At 39.1% G+C, this 18,390-nt stretch overlaps 1 protein-coding gene across 2 annotated transcripts in view; it reads left to right on the top strand.

The window, feature by feature from the left end:
• LOC141297359 (ADP-ribosylhydrolase ARH1-like) overlaps positions 1 to 16,957 on the top strand; it is a 56,140-nt gene extending 39,183 nt beyond the window's left edge. For both annotated transcript variants that reach the window (XM_073827776.1, XM_073827775.1), the window contains 4 exons: positions 3,925 to 4,030; positions 4,120 to 4,386; positions 10,712 to 10,926; positions 16,488 to 16,957. In XM_073827776.1, coding sequence (XP_073683877.1) covers positions 3,925 to 4,030; positions 4,120 to 4,386; positions 10,712 to 10,926; positions 16,488 to 16,636 — 737 coding nt within the window. In that variant the 3' untranslated portion in view covers positions 16,637 to 16,957. The remainder of the gene's footprint in view (positions 1 to 3,924; positions 4,031 to 4,119; positions 4,387 to 10,711; positions 10,927 to 16,487) is intronic.
• The last annotated feature ends 1,433 nt before the right edge of the window (positions 16,958 to 18,390 follow it).

Below are 18,390 nucleotides of genomic sequence, written 5' to 3'. Positions count from 1 at the left end.
TACACTCCTTCGGATGCTCTTCATAGCTGCTTATAAAGGAAGAGCACCCGTATGCTGCTACCCTTCTTTGTTAGGGGCCACTGTCTCAGTCTCTGTTATTCCAGAAGAACATGCTGCTTTCAGATATGCCATCAGTTGCGGTTGGGGGAGGTTCTGGCCTATCGTTTGATTTGGGGGTTATTATTGCTGCTCTCCCTGCTCATTCATGACATGCTGCATGAATGGGCAGGGAGTTGTGCCAGAACAGAACTACCCCGGCAAATCAAAATTGTATGCTAATGTCTATCATTTTGACGATAGTGGTCCTGACAGAAATTAAGCTTCTAGCGTTAGTTCTGGCAGGTCACGTGAGTCAAGCTCACATCAGCTGATCACATCTACCAATAGGAATGCTACTCCTATCACAGCATTTATATATAAGTTGCATTTAGTATTATTCAGTAGCTTTTTCGCTTGCTCAGGAGCAAACACCCTCCTCCATCCCCAACTCCTCCTTTTGTGACAGTCAGGACCTGGCTTACTGATTCCACTTGAATCAGTCTCCTTTTATCTCAAAATATGTGTTACACTTAAAATATTATTAAGTACGTTAATGATATCTGCTTGTTCTGTTCTGTTTACCCTGGGGGGTTATTATTGCTGCTCTCCGTGCTCATTCATTACATGCTGCATGAATGGGCAGGGAGTTGTGCCAGAACAGAACTACCCCGGCAAATCATTTCGTCATTTTGACGAAAGTGGTCCTGACAGAAACATTGTAAAATATTTTTTTCCTCCCACCCTGAATTTTTTCCCATCACTCCGATTTTTTTCCCACCACCATTGTCCCAAATTCATTTTTTTTTTTTGTTGTTGAAGGGTGCATTCGTGGCGGCCTGACAAATTTTGCCATGAAACAGAAAGTTGTTATAACTTGGACATAAAATGTCCGATCTGCCCAAACCTTTGTTTGATAAGACTCCTGACCTGAAGACATCTACATGCCCATATTTAGTTATATTCATAGCGCCACCTACTGGCAACAAGAAGTGACATGTTTTATGCTGTAACAAACTTTTCTTAGAGATTTAATGGCATCAATATTAATCAACACTAATCTAAAGGCCTTGGCGACATGGGCATTGGAATCATTGTATGTGGGTGGGATCGGATTACGTCTCTAATTCAGCTATACTTATAAATATAACAATATACTTGTGCACTTTACAGAGCACCGTCTTCAAATCCATTCCACATGATGATTGCCCTAATAGATTAAACTCCAGCTTAATTTCTGCTGCACTCCTGAGACATAGCAAAGTAAACTAAGTATCTGACCTGAGCATAGGCTATCTGCTGCTCAGATACACCTAACCCCTACCCGATACTAGGGTTGGGTACCGAAACCCGGTGTCAATACGGCACCAGTACCCATATGACCGGTATGTACCAGACCGAATCAGAACGCGAATTTCGGTGCCTCATTTCGGTACCTCATTTCGGTGCCACGTAAATGCCTGAACCGTCGATTGAAGTAATTGTCTTCTGGTGCTATGACACGAATGTACGAAGCACTGATTCATCAACAGGCATGATCGCTAGTCAAATATAAATATTGCATTTATGGGGTGTCAGAATGATCGGAAAAAAATATTTCCTGAATGAGAAAACTTGCGTGAACGTCGGAAAGCTTTGATGATACAAATCCAAGACGTCTTTGTAATTACTATCCATTTTCACATTTCGAATTAAAAGCACAGACCATCCGAGAAGCACGTGAATGTAGCAACTATTGTTACACTTGCTCTGACTGCAGCAGGTGGTCTGCTGTTAGCTTAGCTAGCTACATTAAACACGCTTTACTTAAAATGCCAAAAACTAAGCATTCTAAAGTGTGGCTATATTTCACAAGAAATGATTCAGACACCGCAACGTGCAGCAAATGTTGCTTGTAAAGGTGGAAACACGTCAAACCAAATGAAACATTTGAGGGCACATGGAATAAACTTGAAAGCAGAGGGATGCACTGTGTTTGACAGTTTGCGGACATCAGCTGGGATTGAAGTCCCATTCTGCGTCAAATGATTCGCGATCCGATTGAAACGCTTCGAAACAGTGAATCATTTTGCGACGCAGTGGTTTACTAATTCGTAAATAGTTTCAAATAGTTTCAAAAAGCTCCGTTGATACTCTACTCACTTTCTCTATATAATTTATTTGTTGTTTAAAAAAAAATCATTACAATTAATAGGCCTAACTTACTATGTTTTTATTAAATTGTCATCACGTTAGACCGTTTTCATATTAAAAACATTTCATGACATGACACTCATTATCTGGTTTTTGCCGGGTATATAATGTGTGTTGTTAACAGATTACACTAACAGTTTGGTCAACCTCTGCCTATGGGAAGAGAAAAAAGTTTTTAAAAGCATCCCCCCCTCTGCTATTTTCACAAATCGCACCCTCAATGTAGACGACCCCTGCCTCAGTCATACCAGGACATGCAATAAGTCAGGAGAGGTGTCTCTTTTTTCAGAGAAGGCAAATATGGAAATATTTCTGCAACAGAATTGCTGAAATTTGAAGCTGTTAAATTACTGTAGTTGGGTTAGGTGGCTTAGGTTTTATTGTTGTTGTGTTTTGTATTTACTTAAATATCAATGTATACTTTAAACTTTTATTACATTGTTCAATTTAAAGAACGCTTTTGTTCAATAAAAATGATATTCTTGTGTCATCCACCAGTTAATGGCTTTTTTAAAAGTATCGGTTCAGGCACCGTTTTGGCACGGTACCGTTTTAAAAGTATCGATTTGGCACCGGTATCGAAAAAAAAAAAAAAAACGATACCCAACCCTACCCGATACTTTATTTAAAACTTTTCAATTATTTCCTTCATTTTTATTTTTATTGAAAACAAATGCCTTTCCAAAGTAATTTGAATGTGAAAAGGGAGAAGAATGTTTCGGCAAAAGACGGACGAGAACTCGGGTCGCTCGCCTTGAAAACATTAGGTTTACCACCCTAGCCACTAGAAACGTTTCTAACAGCTGTCTTTTGTAATGTTAGTGGACAGAAGTAATGTAAATAACTCCTGCCAACAAGGTGGCCTATTCCATTAAAGAAAAGGCACCAGACTACAGAAAATGGCATGTTGTCTAGTAATTTTTTTCTGGGGGAGGACCCACCTACATTTATTTTGCTTCTGACGCCCATATTTGCAATGTTAATTGCAATAAAAAAGGGCATGTCCATTGTGGCCTGACAAAGTTTTTCTATTTCCGCCTCACAGTCACCCAGTATGTTTAGTAAAACTGGCCCATAATTTATTATAGCATAGAAACTAATAAAAAAATTGTGTCTTAAAATGGAAGAAAAAGTGTTCTATATAAACCATAATTATACCAGAAAAATAAATATTAGAAAACTATAGAAAAATTATATTGAATACAAATTATTGGTTATTTTAATTTCTTAACCAATTAAAAGTAAGAGATAATAAAATAATAAAACTTACTTGTATGTACATACATACATACACACAGTTACAGTTCCCCTCACTCCTGAAGTGATGAACTTAATTTAGCAAACTAAATAAATGTGGAATGTGGCTTTCACCAGGTTATCATTCATTTGGAATTTTCCCTAGGTGTGTTTATAAATTTAAGCTAATACATTGGTGAGAGGGCTACATAATTAAGCCCTTTTTAGGGGAATGTGGTTATTCTACTGCAATCGGATAAAGTGGAATTTGTAATTTAATGCAGAACACTATAATTCCTAAAGTGTTCTTATGATGTAATTTTCCTGCTGATCTAAAGATGACTGATTGCAAAATGCTGGGGTCCTGTACCAACTGCACAGCTGCTATTAAGATAAATGAGAATGTTGACTGAAAACTTTTAACTTTTTTATATCTTGTGTTTACTTCTCTTGTATAAGGTGTTAGTCACTTGCGCCCAGGCACTGAAGGGGGTTACAGGGTGCCATACAACCCAGCAGCCAGAGGTTGTGGGGCGGCCATGAGGGCAATGTGCATTGGCCTTAGGTGAGGGTAAAACATTCTTTTTTTTTTTTTGTATTTTCACAGATATTTGGTATTCGTGTTGGAGATATCTAATTGTCTTTACTTCAAAGATATCCTCATCCTGACCAGCTGTCCACATTGGTTGAGGTTGCTGTTGAGACTGGAAGAATGACCCATCCTCATCCAACCGGTTTCCTTGGATCTGTGGCTTCAGCCTTGTTCGCCTCTTATGCAGTCCAGAGAAGACCAATCACAACCTGGGGTCTGGGTTTATTGGAGGAGGCTTGTCCTGTCGCAGAAACATTTGTTAAATCTGCAGGATATGCTGTTACGGAGACTCTGAGTGACTGGGACTACTTTACTGGAAAATGGAAATCGTAAGAAGCTGAATTTAAATAATACATCTATACATAGGAAACTGGTGCTTATATTTTACAATGTACTGCAATATATGCACTGAGCATGTATAATGCCTCTGTGTGACCGCGTTCTGAAGCGTGTGTGGAATCAGTCCAATGGAGAAGCGAGACATCACAAGCAGGGTGGCGTGAACAACCAGAAAGCTTAAAAGTGTGCCCGGCAAATGCACATGTTGGCTTCTGATGAAGTAAGTGCCTGCAGGGATGCAGGGAGTATGGCAGGGAGATGTAGCGTCTCGTTCCATTTAGGGAACCATGATTACATATGTAACCTGAGACGTTCCTCATCAAGGAACTTTGAGCTGTGTCAAAACACTTTGGGAATGAGAATACCCACTGTGCCATACTACCAAGTCCCTGTCTGATGTGTATCTTGGTAAGCACATCAAGACAAGAAGACTTGGGATCCTAGGGTAGATGCCGGATCCAAGTCATAAATGTGTGCGGAAAGGCACCCAGGTATACCTTCGGAAAGGCACCCAGGTATACCTTCAGAGTGGAGGGAGATAACCCTGTGGAGAAACACTCCTGCAGAAACTCCAGAACTGTACCAACTGGGCATTTAACTGGGTCTTGAAATTGCTGTCCACGCTAAAAAGTTAAGAGTTAAGAGTTTCACCTTCAGGGCATACTATTTCCTCATGGCAGTAGCTCTGGACTGGAGTATGGTCTCAACAACCTCAATTGAGAGACCGGATGCTAAGAGCTGTGTGCCTGAGAGAGGAGGTCCGTCCTGATGGGAATCTCCAGAGGAGAGCCGTCGAGAAGAGGCACAAGATCAGAGAATCCCTTTAGAGGAGCTCCACCACCTTGTGATGGAGTCGCCATTCCTCTGGCCTCAACCACTGTCTCGACAGGACATCTTACCTATAGTAAATCAGGGAGCAGGGATGTAGACTGCTCTTAGTGAGAGGAGTTTTATCTGAGCCCACAGGAGGACCTGGTGTGCCAGCTTGTATAGTGGGCATGAGTGCAGACCAACCTGCCAGTTCATGTAAGAGACCACTGATGTGTTGTCTATTTGGACAAGTCAATGATGGCCCCTCTGGTCTGGAAGGAAGTGTTTCAATGCAAAAAACACGTCCAGCATCTCCATGCAATTTAAATGCTACGTGAGATGGTGGCTTTCCCACAGACCCTGGGCAGTCATGAGTGGTCACCCCAGCCTGTGAAGGAGGTGTTCATTGTTCATTGTCAACTCTTTGGTCTTGAAAATTGTTTAAAAATTCTCTAATATTTTTTATCTTACTTTTCAATTATGGAAGTATTGTGGTAGTATTTCATTGTCAATTTCATTGTCAATGCTTTTAAAATCCAATTTATGAAGTCAGATTAGTGCCATCTTTTAGGAGTAAAGAAAGAAAAAATCTACAATTCCATGGTTTAGCCACTAGATTCCTGAATAACTATATAAACTATATAAATTCTCTAGTTGTTTTAAGAGATAAATACAATTTTTTTTTAGTTGTGTTTTCAAAAGCCTCAGTTTTCACAGTGCACGACTTGGTGCAGTGTTCTGAAACAGAAAAAGGAAAACAACAGCAACCGAGGTGCAGGACATAATATATAGAATAAGTATACGGACATAAAAATGCGAGCTTGACAAGCTGAAGGTGAGTGATCATGTATATATATATATATTAGGGGTGGGCATAGATTAATTTTTTTTAATCTAGATTAATCTAGATTAAATCTTGGAATTAATCTAGATTAATCTAGATTAAAATGGCTAATTTGAATTCTGCTGAAGGCTTTCAGAATATGTGTGCTACCCAAATAATGACTTAAAGTCTTTGAGAATGGATCATAAAGCTCATAAAGCTGTTCTATGATAATTTGTTGATGAAAATAAATTATGTTCAATTAGATGTACTTGTGTTTACTAACTAACTAACAATGAAATTATTTTTTCTACCTATTAGATTGTGTTTTTTTTAACGTCAACACCTACCCAGCCCATTACATGTTACACCGTACTTTTATTTTGACAGGTTGCCGTGAAGTTTCTGTGTCATACAGTATGATATTATGCTAGTTTTCTCAAATGAAACGGTAAAAGTGACACTCACAGCAGTTTGGGAGATTGAGTTTATCTGTTCATGTGAGATGAAAATGCCAAAAATTACCGGGAGCGTCACGTGTGTTTCAGTATGCGTGTAGTAAAAGCTCGTCTCCGCAATGCATACGTACAGCTAGGCAAACGGAACATATCGGATTCATATTAAAACTGTCTTTTTGCATTTCAGTTTTCACATACACTAGTCCATATCGCGATTTGAATTAAGTGACTGACCAACATTTGATTTATGAATCCAAAAAATGATGAATTTACGTGGCATTTCGCTATAGTAGATTCGGTTTTTATGAATGGAGGACGACGCGATCCCGTCTGTGTTTTGGCGGAGGAGACTTAAACGCGCGACCATATTCTATAGTCTTCGGTATACATCCGCGTTAAACTATCAAGGTGAAAGTCATCATAGCTTGCGTAGTTTAGACCCAGCTCCCAACCCAAATTTGAGAATAGATTAACGGCGATATTTTTTTTATCGCGCGATAAGAGTTAAGAGCACGTTAACGCCGATAACGGCCCACCACTAATATATATATATTAGTGGTGGGCCGTTATCGGCGTTAAAAATGAGACGTGCAGTTATGAAGCCGCTTCAGGGCAGGTGCGTTGCTAGACCCTTTTTACTGGGGCACGTGAGTTATAATTTACTTTGATAATCCCGAAATAAAGACATTAAACTATATGCAACAACTGAATTGACGCTTCTAAAAGCAACGCAGTTTAATGGAAGACTATGCACGCAGAAATCCATTTCCGTGCGCGTCTGTGTATTTAACGGCAACACGCACGTCGTGCAGCCTTTTGCGCAGAAGTACTTGGTTACACAAGTTTGTATAGGTAATTATGTTGTAAATGCAATTGTCAAGCAGTTTGTGATGCATTTTGGAAACAGGAGATGAGCGCCTGATCTAATGCGCCACCTGGACCGTTCTCGAAGACTTACTTTTAGTCATTATTTGGGTAGCACACATATTCTGAATGCCTTCATCAGAATTCAAATTAGCCATTTTAATCTAGATTAATCTAGATTAATTCCAAGATTTAATCTAGATTAATCTAGATTAAAAAAATTAATCTATGCCCACCCCTAATATATATATATATATATATATATATATATATATATATTAGGGTTGTCAAAATTAACGCGTTAATAGTGCGTTAACGCAAATTCATTTTAACGGCACTAATTTTATTAACGCGCAATTAACGCAGCGCGCATTTTCTGTTTGACCCACTACCTAGCCCATAGTTAAAGAAATGGATGCACAATGTTGGCAACCTAGCGAAAAGTGTCTAGCAACAATACATAAACACATAATTGGACAAACCTAATATAGTTTCTGAGGCTCTTCAGTTTTGCTGAACCTGCGTGAGGTCTCCCAATGCGCACGCACCTCCCTCTCTTTATATCTGCTTCTGCTCTGTTCAGCGGCAGTGGAGCACCGCTTTCAGTTAAACCAGATATTATGTTGCTTCCAGTGCTTGAAGTGGGCTGGTAAGCAGGCACGACTGTATTTTATCCTTTTGCGTACTTGCACTTTTTCGTGAAACACCGGCACTTCTGGCATATTTAATGAATGCAAGCGGAGTCGGTCTACGTTAGGATTGGTGCTGTGGGGTTGATGCGTAAAGCCACATACGAGTGTGCATGCGAAAACGGTGTATTATATGCACGCCAAAGTTAATTTCAGCTTATTAATAGCACGCCAAATAGAAACAGAAAGTCGTGCTAGTGCGCATTTTCATGAGACCAGGCTCTCCAGTCAGTACATTATAACCAAAGCAATACATTAAAAAATAAAAGAAGCAGGTTTTTGGGATCACATAACTTTAAATGGGTAAACTCCTAAAAAGTCAAAGGATCCTGAAGGCATTCAAACAGGAAGGTAAAAACAACGATAATGATGCAGGGAATAGTGGCTTATGTCCAGATGCCGGTAAATGATTCAGGATTTTTTTCAGTTATTATTTCATATTACTTTGGTTGTCTGATAACAGAAATATTAAATCAAAACAATGGAAAGTTTTGTTGAGAACTTGGCTGCAGTAAATTACAGTATGTGGGCACCGAGAAGCAAACAAATGTAATAATAAATGTAGATTTTGCATGTTCAGAAGAAGTGAGCTGCTCTGTCCTGCAAATAATGTAAACAGGCTTGTGTAAGTAAATTGCTCAGTGCAAAGAAAGAGCAGTAATGGGAACCTGGTGTTTCTATGTTCTTTTTTATGTGTCTAATAGACATGAACAAGTTATTTGAAAAACATCTATGACATTTGAAACAAGTTAGTCTTCATGCTCTATGTCATGTATGGTTTCACTGATAATAAACACATATTTGCTTAAAGCATCCATATTTGTCCATGCCAATGTTGATTAGAGTATTAAAAACTTTAAAAAGTATTAATTTAAGGTACATTTAGAACAGATAAAAATGTGCGATTAATCGCGAGTTAACTCATGACAACCATGTGATTAATCGCGATTAAAAAAAAATTAATCAATTGACAGCCCTAATATATATATATATATATATATATATATATATATATGTAGATCTGATCTACTTATAAGTCAGCTGATGCAGAGCTCTGCCTACTTGGCATGCCTGAACTAACACTTGCGCTAGATTTCAGTCAGGACCACTCTGGCAGAAAAACATGATTTATTGATTAAATCTCAAGTGATCATTAAATTTAGGCCATATTACATATTTAATTATTCTGGACGTCCCATACTTCCAGTTATTTATTCTTTAAGAGCACAGATGTCAAACAAGTGTCATAAGCCTGAATGACATAATTAGCTGGATCAGGTACATTTAATCAGGGTTAAATTTAAACTCTGCAGGGCTGTGGCCCTCCAGAAACTGAGTTTGACACCCCTGGCTTAGAGCCTCACACAGGCTGGAGATCGAAGGTCTCACGATCTCAAACTGACCAGTTCTGAGTTAGTCAGAGGATGCAGAGTGAAAGAAATTAAGACCATTTGGCAAATTGGACTGAGACATTTAACATGATAGCAAAAAAAGGGGGAAAAGCAATAGACTAACAAATATGCATCATATGTGGTATATATATCATCTTACTCTGTCATAAATAAGCAAGGGGAGAAAGAAGTTTAGACAAGGTGGTGTCCTTTGCTCCTTCTTTGAGATCTTCTCTCCATATTAATTGTCACGTATTGGTCGTCTTGTCATCATTAACTCTTGCACTACACATCATGGACTTCATTCCCCACAAGCCACTGCACTAATCACTGCATTCACCTGCTCCTTGTTTCTCACTGCACTGATTACCGCTCACAGCTGCACCTCATCACACTGACTGCATTTAAGCTTCTCACACACACAGCCACCTTGCGAAGTCTTATTGTTCCATCTGGTCTTTAATTCCGAGCATTTCTTTCCGTGTTTGTTTTCCCTGTGTTTGATTCCTGGACTACTCCCCGTGTTTTGATTCTCGCTGCCAGCCCCGACCTTTCTGCCTGTTTTTGACCACGATTTCTGCTTGCCCCTTTGTGTTTGTTTGTTTGAATAAAATGCTGCACGTGGATCCGCACGTCTCTGACCCTCCTTGTGACATTAATGAGTTTTATTGTTTTGTTTGTTTGTTTGTTTGTTTGTTTGTTTGTTTGTTTGTTTTTTGCATGGCATCTGTTTTGTGACTGTTTCTTAACTTTGACTTCATCAGGAGATACGACTTGTAAAACCATTTCAGAGTACTGAACAAACTGTTTTTCCCCTCAAAGATGTAAAAGGTTGATACCTCTTTCTTAGCACATGGCAGCATAATCAGTGCCTAGATCGTGCAGACTATAGAAGAGAAGTTATGTGATCAGGTCATTACCTGTCCACCTAAAAGTGACATGAGATATAAACAAGAAAACCACAAATACAACACCTTTTAGTCTTGCTATAATAGTCTATTTTTGAGGCATCATGACATAAATCAGTAATCTGATTTTGAGTGAAGTATGAATTAATATTAAGTATTTATAACATGTGAGTTAAAAATGGCTCACTATTTGGCAGGTATTGCATTAAAATCACCTTTTTTATTCATACAGTTATAAATGCTTATCAGTGATTTATTATGTATTTGTAAACAAGCTATTAGTCAACACCTTTATAAACCATTTACAAAGGGAACCTTACTGTAAATTGTTACCCATTTTTCATCTCTCCATTTTTTTTCTTCTCTTCCAAGGTATTTGGATCTAAGAGGACTGTCTTCGGGGACTGGGCCAGTTATTTGGCCTGAAAAATATGGGCCAGCAGAACGAGATAAGGCCTACACGAGCTTCAGTCTATCAGGTTGGGGTGGTGGATGTGGTCATGATGCTCCAATGATCGCTTTGGATGCCCTCTTAGGAGCAGGCTCAGACTGGGAAGAACTCATGAGTCGTGCAGCATTTCATGGAGGTCGGCTCACAATTGTTTTCTTGGTGACTATGGTCACAGCTGCACCATTTAGCACCCATATAAATGTACAATGTGGGGCCATGTCTGTAATTTATATGCAAATGTCAAAAGGATCTCTAAGGCTGTATCCGAAATCGCCCCCTATACCCTCAAATAGTGCACTATTTGAGGGGACAGCCATTTTAAGTGGTGTTCGAAACCATAGTGAACGTTCCCGAGTGCACTCATTCAATCCCACAATGCACCGCAAAAACGAGTGTACAACCGATGTACGCTCAACAGCTAGAGATAACCCATAATGCACTGTGAGAGTCGCGCGCCGACTGAATTCCCGCGTCTCGCCAGACGATGGCGCCCACAGCTGAATCATCCATCCATTCGCTTGTCCACTGCATAATACAGCATACAACACGGGTACAAATTCGTTGTAAATTGATTATTAAATTGTTTAACCAGGGTTTATATGTAAACTCCTTGACATAGTTCAAGATAAATCCTTTAATCTAACTACTCGAACTGTCCGTTTTAAATGATTGTTAAACAGTAAGCAATACTATGCAAAAGCGGCAGTCCTTCCGGTGCACTCAGTGTCCGAATTCACTCACTCGTTTTCACTCACTCCTTCAAGTGGACTGAATGAGTGGACTAATGTAGGGAATAGTGAATGAGGGTATAGGGGGTGATTTCGGATACAGCCTAAGACATAAGGCCCAAACAATCATCAATGATTCTAAGCAGATGCTACATACCCTTATTTAGCGCACCTGATTCAGATCATCAGCTTGTTAGGAGGGAGATCTATGAACTGAACCGAGGGTGTCAGACAAAGACACATATGGTACCAACATGAAGAAGAGAGACATACAAAATGTGTAGAGCAGCGGCACCCCAGGACTGAAATTGAAAACCACTGCACTAGTGTGACAGAGCCGTAGGTGACGACATGGAGGCAGAGTAAATCCAAATGCTGGAGGTTTATTGATACACCGCAAACAAATCCAAAACAGAAGGCAGAAACGTAGTCGAAGGCAGGCAGGATCAAACAAGAAGGAAGGCAGTCCGAAAGGCAAACAAAACAGAGTCAGTAATCCAAAAGGCGGTGGTCAAAAGGCAAGCACAATGGTCATAACGATTAAGCTGTTTACATGAGTTGCTTTTAGAATATTCTTTTCATGTTCCCGTTTTACATGTTATAGTACATAGACACACATCATTAGGTCCACACGCGACGCTATCTGTTCATCTTCCTTATAGACTTTTGGATGTTTCGGTTTTAATTTTACAAAAGCTTGAAGTGGCTGGACATTTGCAACAAATATTTTAGAATGTGTGAGTTAAAATTTGCAGTGGTCGCATTTGTGCGAGTGCATGCTGTGCTGGTCCAAAGCGTCTGCTCCATACAGCGAGCATTTCAGAGCCAGTCAGTTTTTAGGAAATAAAACACACGCAAGCACAGTCACCGAAAGCCAGTTTTGTTTTACTTTTTTTGTTTGTTTTCATTTTGAAAAAAACCCTGTTATCTTTGCCGTTTACCTCACATTACGCTTTGGAGGCTTTCTTTTATTTATTTTTTATTAATTAATTTGATTGCTCAGTGTTTGCGTGCCCTGTAATAAATTGTTTAGTCAGCATATAACGCAGCATGTGATGGAGTCCATACCTCGTCTTATTAGTTTTTGTTAATAGATGCTATGTAAGTTAGTTTTATTTTATTGTTGTTATGCTGTTTAATTAAAAATAACAAATCCATCTTTTAAGAATTTGTTTTAATCTTAAAATTGATAAGTGTAGCCTATATATGTAAGCAAAACCAAGATCATGAATTCGAAAGTAAAAGTGAAAAGCATCCTAAGACATTCCAATAGCGGAAATCCCGTTCACAAAATTAAAATCACAAATAATACTAATGAAAAAGAATGGGTTGAATGTTAACTACGTTTCCATAAAACTATAAATTATGATAACAGACAAACTATTTATCAGCAATGAGCATTGATTAATCCCATGTTGTAGCAAAAAAAATAAAATAAATAAAAATGAAACCAAAGCATGCACATGCGACCAACTGAAAGCGTTGTGCCGCTTTCCAGGCCGTGTTTTTCCAAACTTCTACCCGTGAAAGTGCACTGGAAAGGCACTCAAACCCGTGAATGACATAGCCCGCGAAACAATAAAGCCTCTATGGGTGCGGTGTTTATGCAAGTGGCACACGTTGGAAAAATAGAGTTTAGGACAATATAACGTTGCAATCAAATTATTAATAATATAAAAATAATAAATGCTTGGCGTGACTTGCCTGGAACGCTACAAAGCCCTGAGTCGTGGTTTGAAGACGTGATTTACGAGCTCAAAAACCTGCCTGGAACGTAGCATTAGTGTGTATCCTGTCGCAAAATGTGGCGAAAAGTCCTACACAAGGGGAATAGTGTGATTAAGGTGTGTACATGTCTTCCATAATGCGACTAAAATAGGAATACTCCACCTGTCTTAATTCAATTTGTGTTTACTCCGATTATGACTTTAGTCGGATTAAATTAATCAAAAATACCAGTTTACATGGTTGCTTCTTAATCAGAGTATTGTCTTAATCACGTTAAAATCAGAATATTGTTGTCCATGTAAACGTACTCAATGATAGCAAAACAATAGAAAAAGAACGCTTGGTAAGTCAGTAGAACTGGCAATACTTTGCAGTGAACACCTCAAACAGAGCTGTTTAAATATGGTGGCAAACAGGAAGTAACCACCGAAGAAACACACAGTCAATATTCGGGAGAGGCTCCCTCTGGTGGTCGGATGAGTGCCCACCAGTCCCATTTGTTACAGCTAAAGCATTTAAAAGCAGCATTCAAACAAGAAATGCTTTCTTATTAAAGCTATATAAGTTATTCAGTCAAAAGCAGTGAGTGATTTTCTGTTTTTATTTTATTGTTTGGGTCATATATACAGCATAGACAGCAGTATAGGTACTTTCTGTGCGCATGCTTTGGATATATCAATTTAAACTGGTACCGCCGCTCCCTATGCACAGAGTATGCAGTTTGTGTGGGGCACCAACTCCCGGGGGGCACCATCCCAGTTGCTCAAAAAAATTAAAAACTTGACGCGCCATTCCAGGTGACATGACTGCTCTCACCTCATGTTTGCGGCTGAATGCAAATGATCATAATTGATGGACAACTAAGCCTGTGAAAAGACATCAGCAATCTGACGCAGAGAAAAGACAGAAAAAAAGATAAAAAAAACTAAGTCCATGCATCACTTTCAAGTACATTCATACTCCTTTGAAACTGTTTTAATGTCGGTAATAATTTCACCACCACCAACGCATCTCTCTGAGTTCCCATGTTCCCTTATATGGAAATTAGCCATGGTTTAAACAAAGATAAAAACAAAAATGATGGTTCTTGTAGTCATGGTAACAGCGAATTAACCAAGGTTTTGTTACTTTAAATAAAAATGTACAAAGAAGTATTAAAATATTATCATATATTTGTGTGGTTATAAAACCAGACCTAAGCCAACAACAGCGTTTAAAATGACATTTTATTTATTTTATTTATAAAACAATGATGCAACAATAATTGGTTAATTAATAATTATATGGTTTTACTGAATAACAAATCCCTGCAAAGGGCGCCAAAGGTTCTGCTGTTATATTTACAGGACAATCAAACCCTTCTTTAAAGGGGTCATCGGATGCCCATTTTCCACAAGCTCATATGATTCTTTAGGGTCTTAATGAAAAGTCTCTAATATACTTTGGTTAAAAATTCTCAATAGTAGTGTAAAAAAAAACACCCTTTTACCTTGTCAAAAATCAGCTCTGCAAAATATCAGCTCATTTTATCGCATGGGCCCTTTAAATGCAAATGAGCTCTGCTTGCCCCGCCCCTCTCTGCTGAGGGATTACGAGCTGTAATGTTTACTTTAGCTGCATTTAGCTGCGTTTAGCCGCATTTATCGGTGAAACTTGCCAGCAAGCATTATTAAGAAACACTATTAAGAAAGGCCATTTGCAAAGATGCATAAAAAACCCTTATACTCACTTCTGCTGTGGGTGAAGCTGCATCACGAATGATTCACACGAACATAGATGCATATGTAGATCGGAATCTGTGCTTTCCTTTTAAGTAACATTGTCCTCTGCCTCTTAAGCGGCTCAGATGTCGGGAGTAAATGACTACTGCTATGTTCATTATTACATTCAACAACAGAACACCTCAATCGCTCACTTAGAGTCTTCCTCTGCAGTCGACACAATGGCAGTTGTATTCGGACTGTTTCAGCTAAGTGAGGGCGGGTCTAAGGTAAGGCGTTCGTGTCAATCTACTATCGTGGGAGTGCCCTCTGTCAGTGTGCTGTCACAACAACAAGAAGCTGAGAATGACCTAATTTTAAAAAGGGTATATTACTTATAAAGATTAAAAAAAATACCACTGGGTGGATATTTATCATTGTAGGGTGGTTGTGTACACAAACTGCCAACACACATTAATGTTCAAACAACATGTAACAGTGAGTTTTTCACCCGATGGCCCCTTTAATATTCTATTGACCAAACATTTAATTCAAATATTCAATTAATCTTTAATTTTTGGCCACCTTTTTGCTATAGATGACACAGCCTCTATAATTTCTTTAACAAAAAACATGTGGACATAACAACCCTATAGTCCATGGTTTTGTCGTATATAAAATTGCTTTTCTTTTGCATTATTTCAGAATGCTAAAGACTATAAAATCGATCAGACAAATGTATTAATAAAACCATAGCGATATGTAGCCTCTGTCTAGATCTACAATTGTAATTTGTAAATAATACGATTTAATTACAATTTATTTACTTTTATTTCTAATTCTATTTTATTGAAGTTCTATTTTGACCCATAGTATGTGTTTTGTACTGACCCTCGTTTACAAAGTAGTCTGGTGAAATAAACCGTGTAAACGCATTTATGTAGATCGGAGGGCACGTAATCTACTGCATCTTCAGCGGCTCAGATATCAGGAGTAAATAATGACTGCTGTGTTCATTATTACATCCAACAATAAAAACACCTCAGTCGCTTAGGTGACTTTAAGCTCTAGTGTCCAAACAATGGCAGACTCTTTACAGCTCTCTCATGCAGGTTTATGGTTAAATCCCAGTGTCAGTCATCAATCGTGGGAGGGGCATTGTCCTGCGTGATGTCACTCTGCGAAGAAACTGAGAAAGGCTTGATCTGAGACACTGCTTATAATTTATTGTTATGATTTATATGTTGCCATACAACATGAAAAAATATGTGCATTTTACCAAACAAAGATTTATTATTATTTATGGATGTACATAGTAGTGAAAGAAACCTAATTAAACATGGGACCAAAGTATTAATGCCAAATGTTTTAACTGTCCATTCATCTGTCCATTTTCCACACCACTTTATCCTATGCAGGTTAAATACAACATACAATAGACAAATATCAACCTCATGGGAGTGCAACTCTTAAAAAAAATACACATACACACTGTTAGGTTTTGTTGGACTATAAGTCTGTGCATACTTCTGTCTTTACAGGAGACAGTGACAGCACTGCAACGATTGCCTGCTGCTGCTGGGGTCTGCTATATGGAATGGATGGAGTCCCCAAGTGTAACTATAAAAAGCTGGAGTACAGGAGCCGACTAGAGAATGTGGCAGAAAAGCTGTATGCTCTTTCTCACTAATGAAGCAGAACTGTAAACAGAGGAAATACGAAAGGAGAAATAAATCACATAGGAAAAAGATGGCATGCTATACATTAACTATAACAGTCACTAAGCTAGCAATTAAATTCCTGGAGGTTGCCAATGTCACTTATAGATGTTCTGCACTCATGTCACCTTAAAAGGCAAAAAATCATCAAAAATAATCACCTCCGGTTGCTCTGTTACAATTACAATTCAAATTACAATCCATGTAAATTCTCCTTTAAATCTAATGTGCATGTCACATGTATATTTCTACATTAAAATCACAAGAATAAAGATACAAATAGTTTTAATGCATTTTTTTTGGAGTTTTGAGTTTAAAAATGCTGTGGGGAAAAATGATTATTCAGAATCAAAGAACTTAAACATGCAAATAGAAATTTAAAACTTTTTTTGGGTCTTTTTTTTCCTTTAAGGTGAAGTTGAAAGGTAAATAATAATAATAATTTATTAAAGTTATTTTTTATTACTGTTAAAAAGCCTATTTTTTACTTCCACAATTCATTCAAGCTTGATTTTTGCATTTAGTCATTTAGCAGACACTTTTATCCAAAGCGACTTACAAATGAGGAACATGGAAGCAATCAAATTCTACAAAAGAGTAATGATATGTGCTATGACAGTCTCAGTAAGCCTAATACAGTACATGTAGTACAATGCTTTTTTGTGTTAATTATATAATAAATAAAAAGAAAAAAGAATAGAAAAAGAATAGAGCAAGCTAGTGTTAGATGCCTTTTTTGTTAATTATATAATAAATAAAAATAAAAAGAATGCGAAAAGAATTGTCATGACTCTGGGCTGTTGCCTTTCCCTTCGCCACATGATGTCGCTGTTTTCCCTTCCCTGCACTCACTTCTCTGATTGTTGCACCTGCCTTGATTGTCACCTGTCTTCCCCAGCTGATAACACTTATGATTTGTCTTTATATCTCCACACTTCCACTACCTTGGTGAGTCTGCATTGTTTTCATGTATCCTGGTCTCTGTGTGGTTGGTTTCTCGTCTTTCTCGTTTTTGAAGTTTATGTTTCTGACCTTGCCTTGTTTGTGTTTTGTTTGTTTGTTTGTTTATTTAATAAATATACTTTTTTCGGTTCGAGGAGGTCATTTACCTCCAACTGGCCGAGATGGAGGCCTGTAGGGCCGAGTCGGCGCGACGGCGTTCCCGCTTTGCAGTGGGGGTGGAGTGGCTCTTCCGTGGGAAGGCGGAAGTGTCCACGCTCTCTGTTCCGGACGCGGCGGTGACCGTTCTCTCTGTTCCTGACGCGGCGGTGACCGCTTTCTCTGTTCCGGACGCGGCGGTGACCGCTCTCTCTGCTCCTGACGCGGCAGTGACCGTTCTCTCTGTTCCTGACGCGGCGGTGACCGCTTTCTCTGTTCCTGACGCGGCGGTGACCGCTTTCTCTGTTCCTGACGCGGCGGTGACCGCTCTCTCTGTTCCGGATGCGGCGGTGACCGTTCTCTCTGTTCCTGACGCGGCGGTGACCGCTTTCTCTGTTCCTGACGCGGCGGTGACCGCTTTCTCTGTTCCTGACGCGGCGGTGACCGTTCTCTCTGTTCCTGACGCGGCGGTGACCGCTTTCTCTGTTCCTGACGCGGTGGTGACCGCTCTCTCTGCTCCTGACGCGGCGGTGACCGTTTTCTCTGTTCCTGACGCGGTGGTGACCGCTTTCTCTGTGCCGGACGCGGCGGTGACTGCTGCCGTTCCTCTGGCGGCGAGGCCGGCTCG

The sequence above is a fragment of the Garra rufa genome, chromosome 22 (genome assembly GCF_049309525.1).
Source record: "Garra rufa chromosome 22, GarRuf1.0, whole genome shotgun sequence".
Taxonomy (NCBI): domain Eukaryota; kingdom Metazoa; phylum Chordata; class Actinopteri; order Cypriniformes; family Cyprinidae; genus Garra; species Garra rufa.
This window is presented reverse-complemented; position numbering and strand designations above follow the sequence as displayed.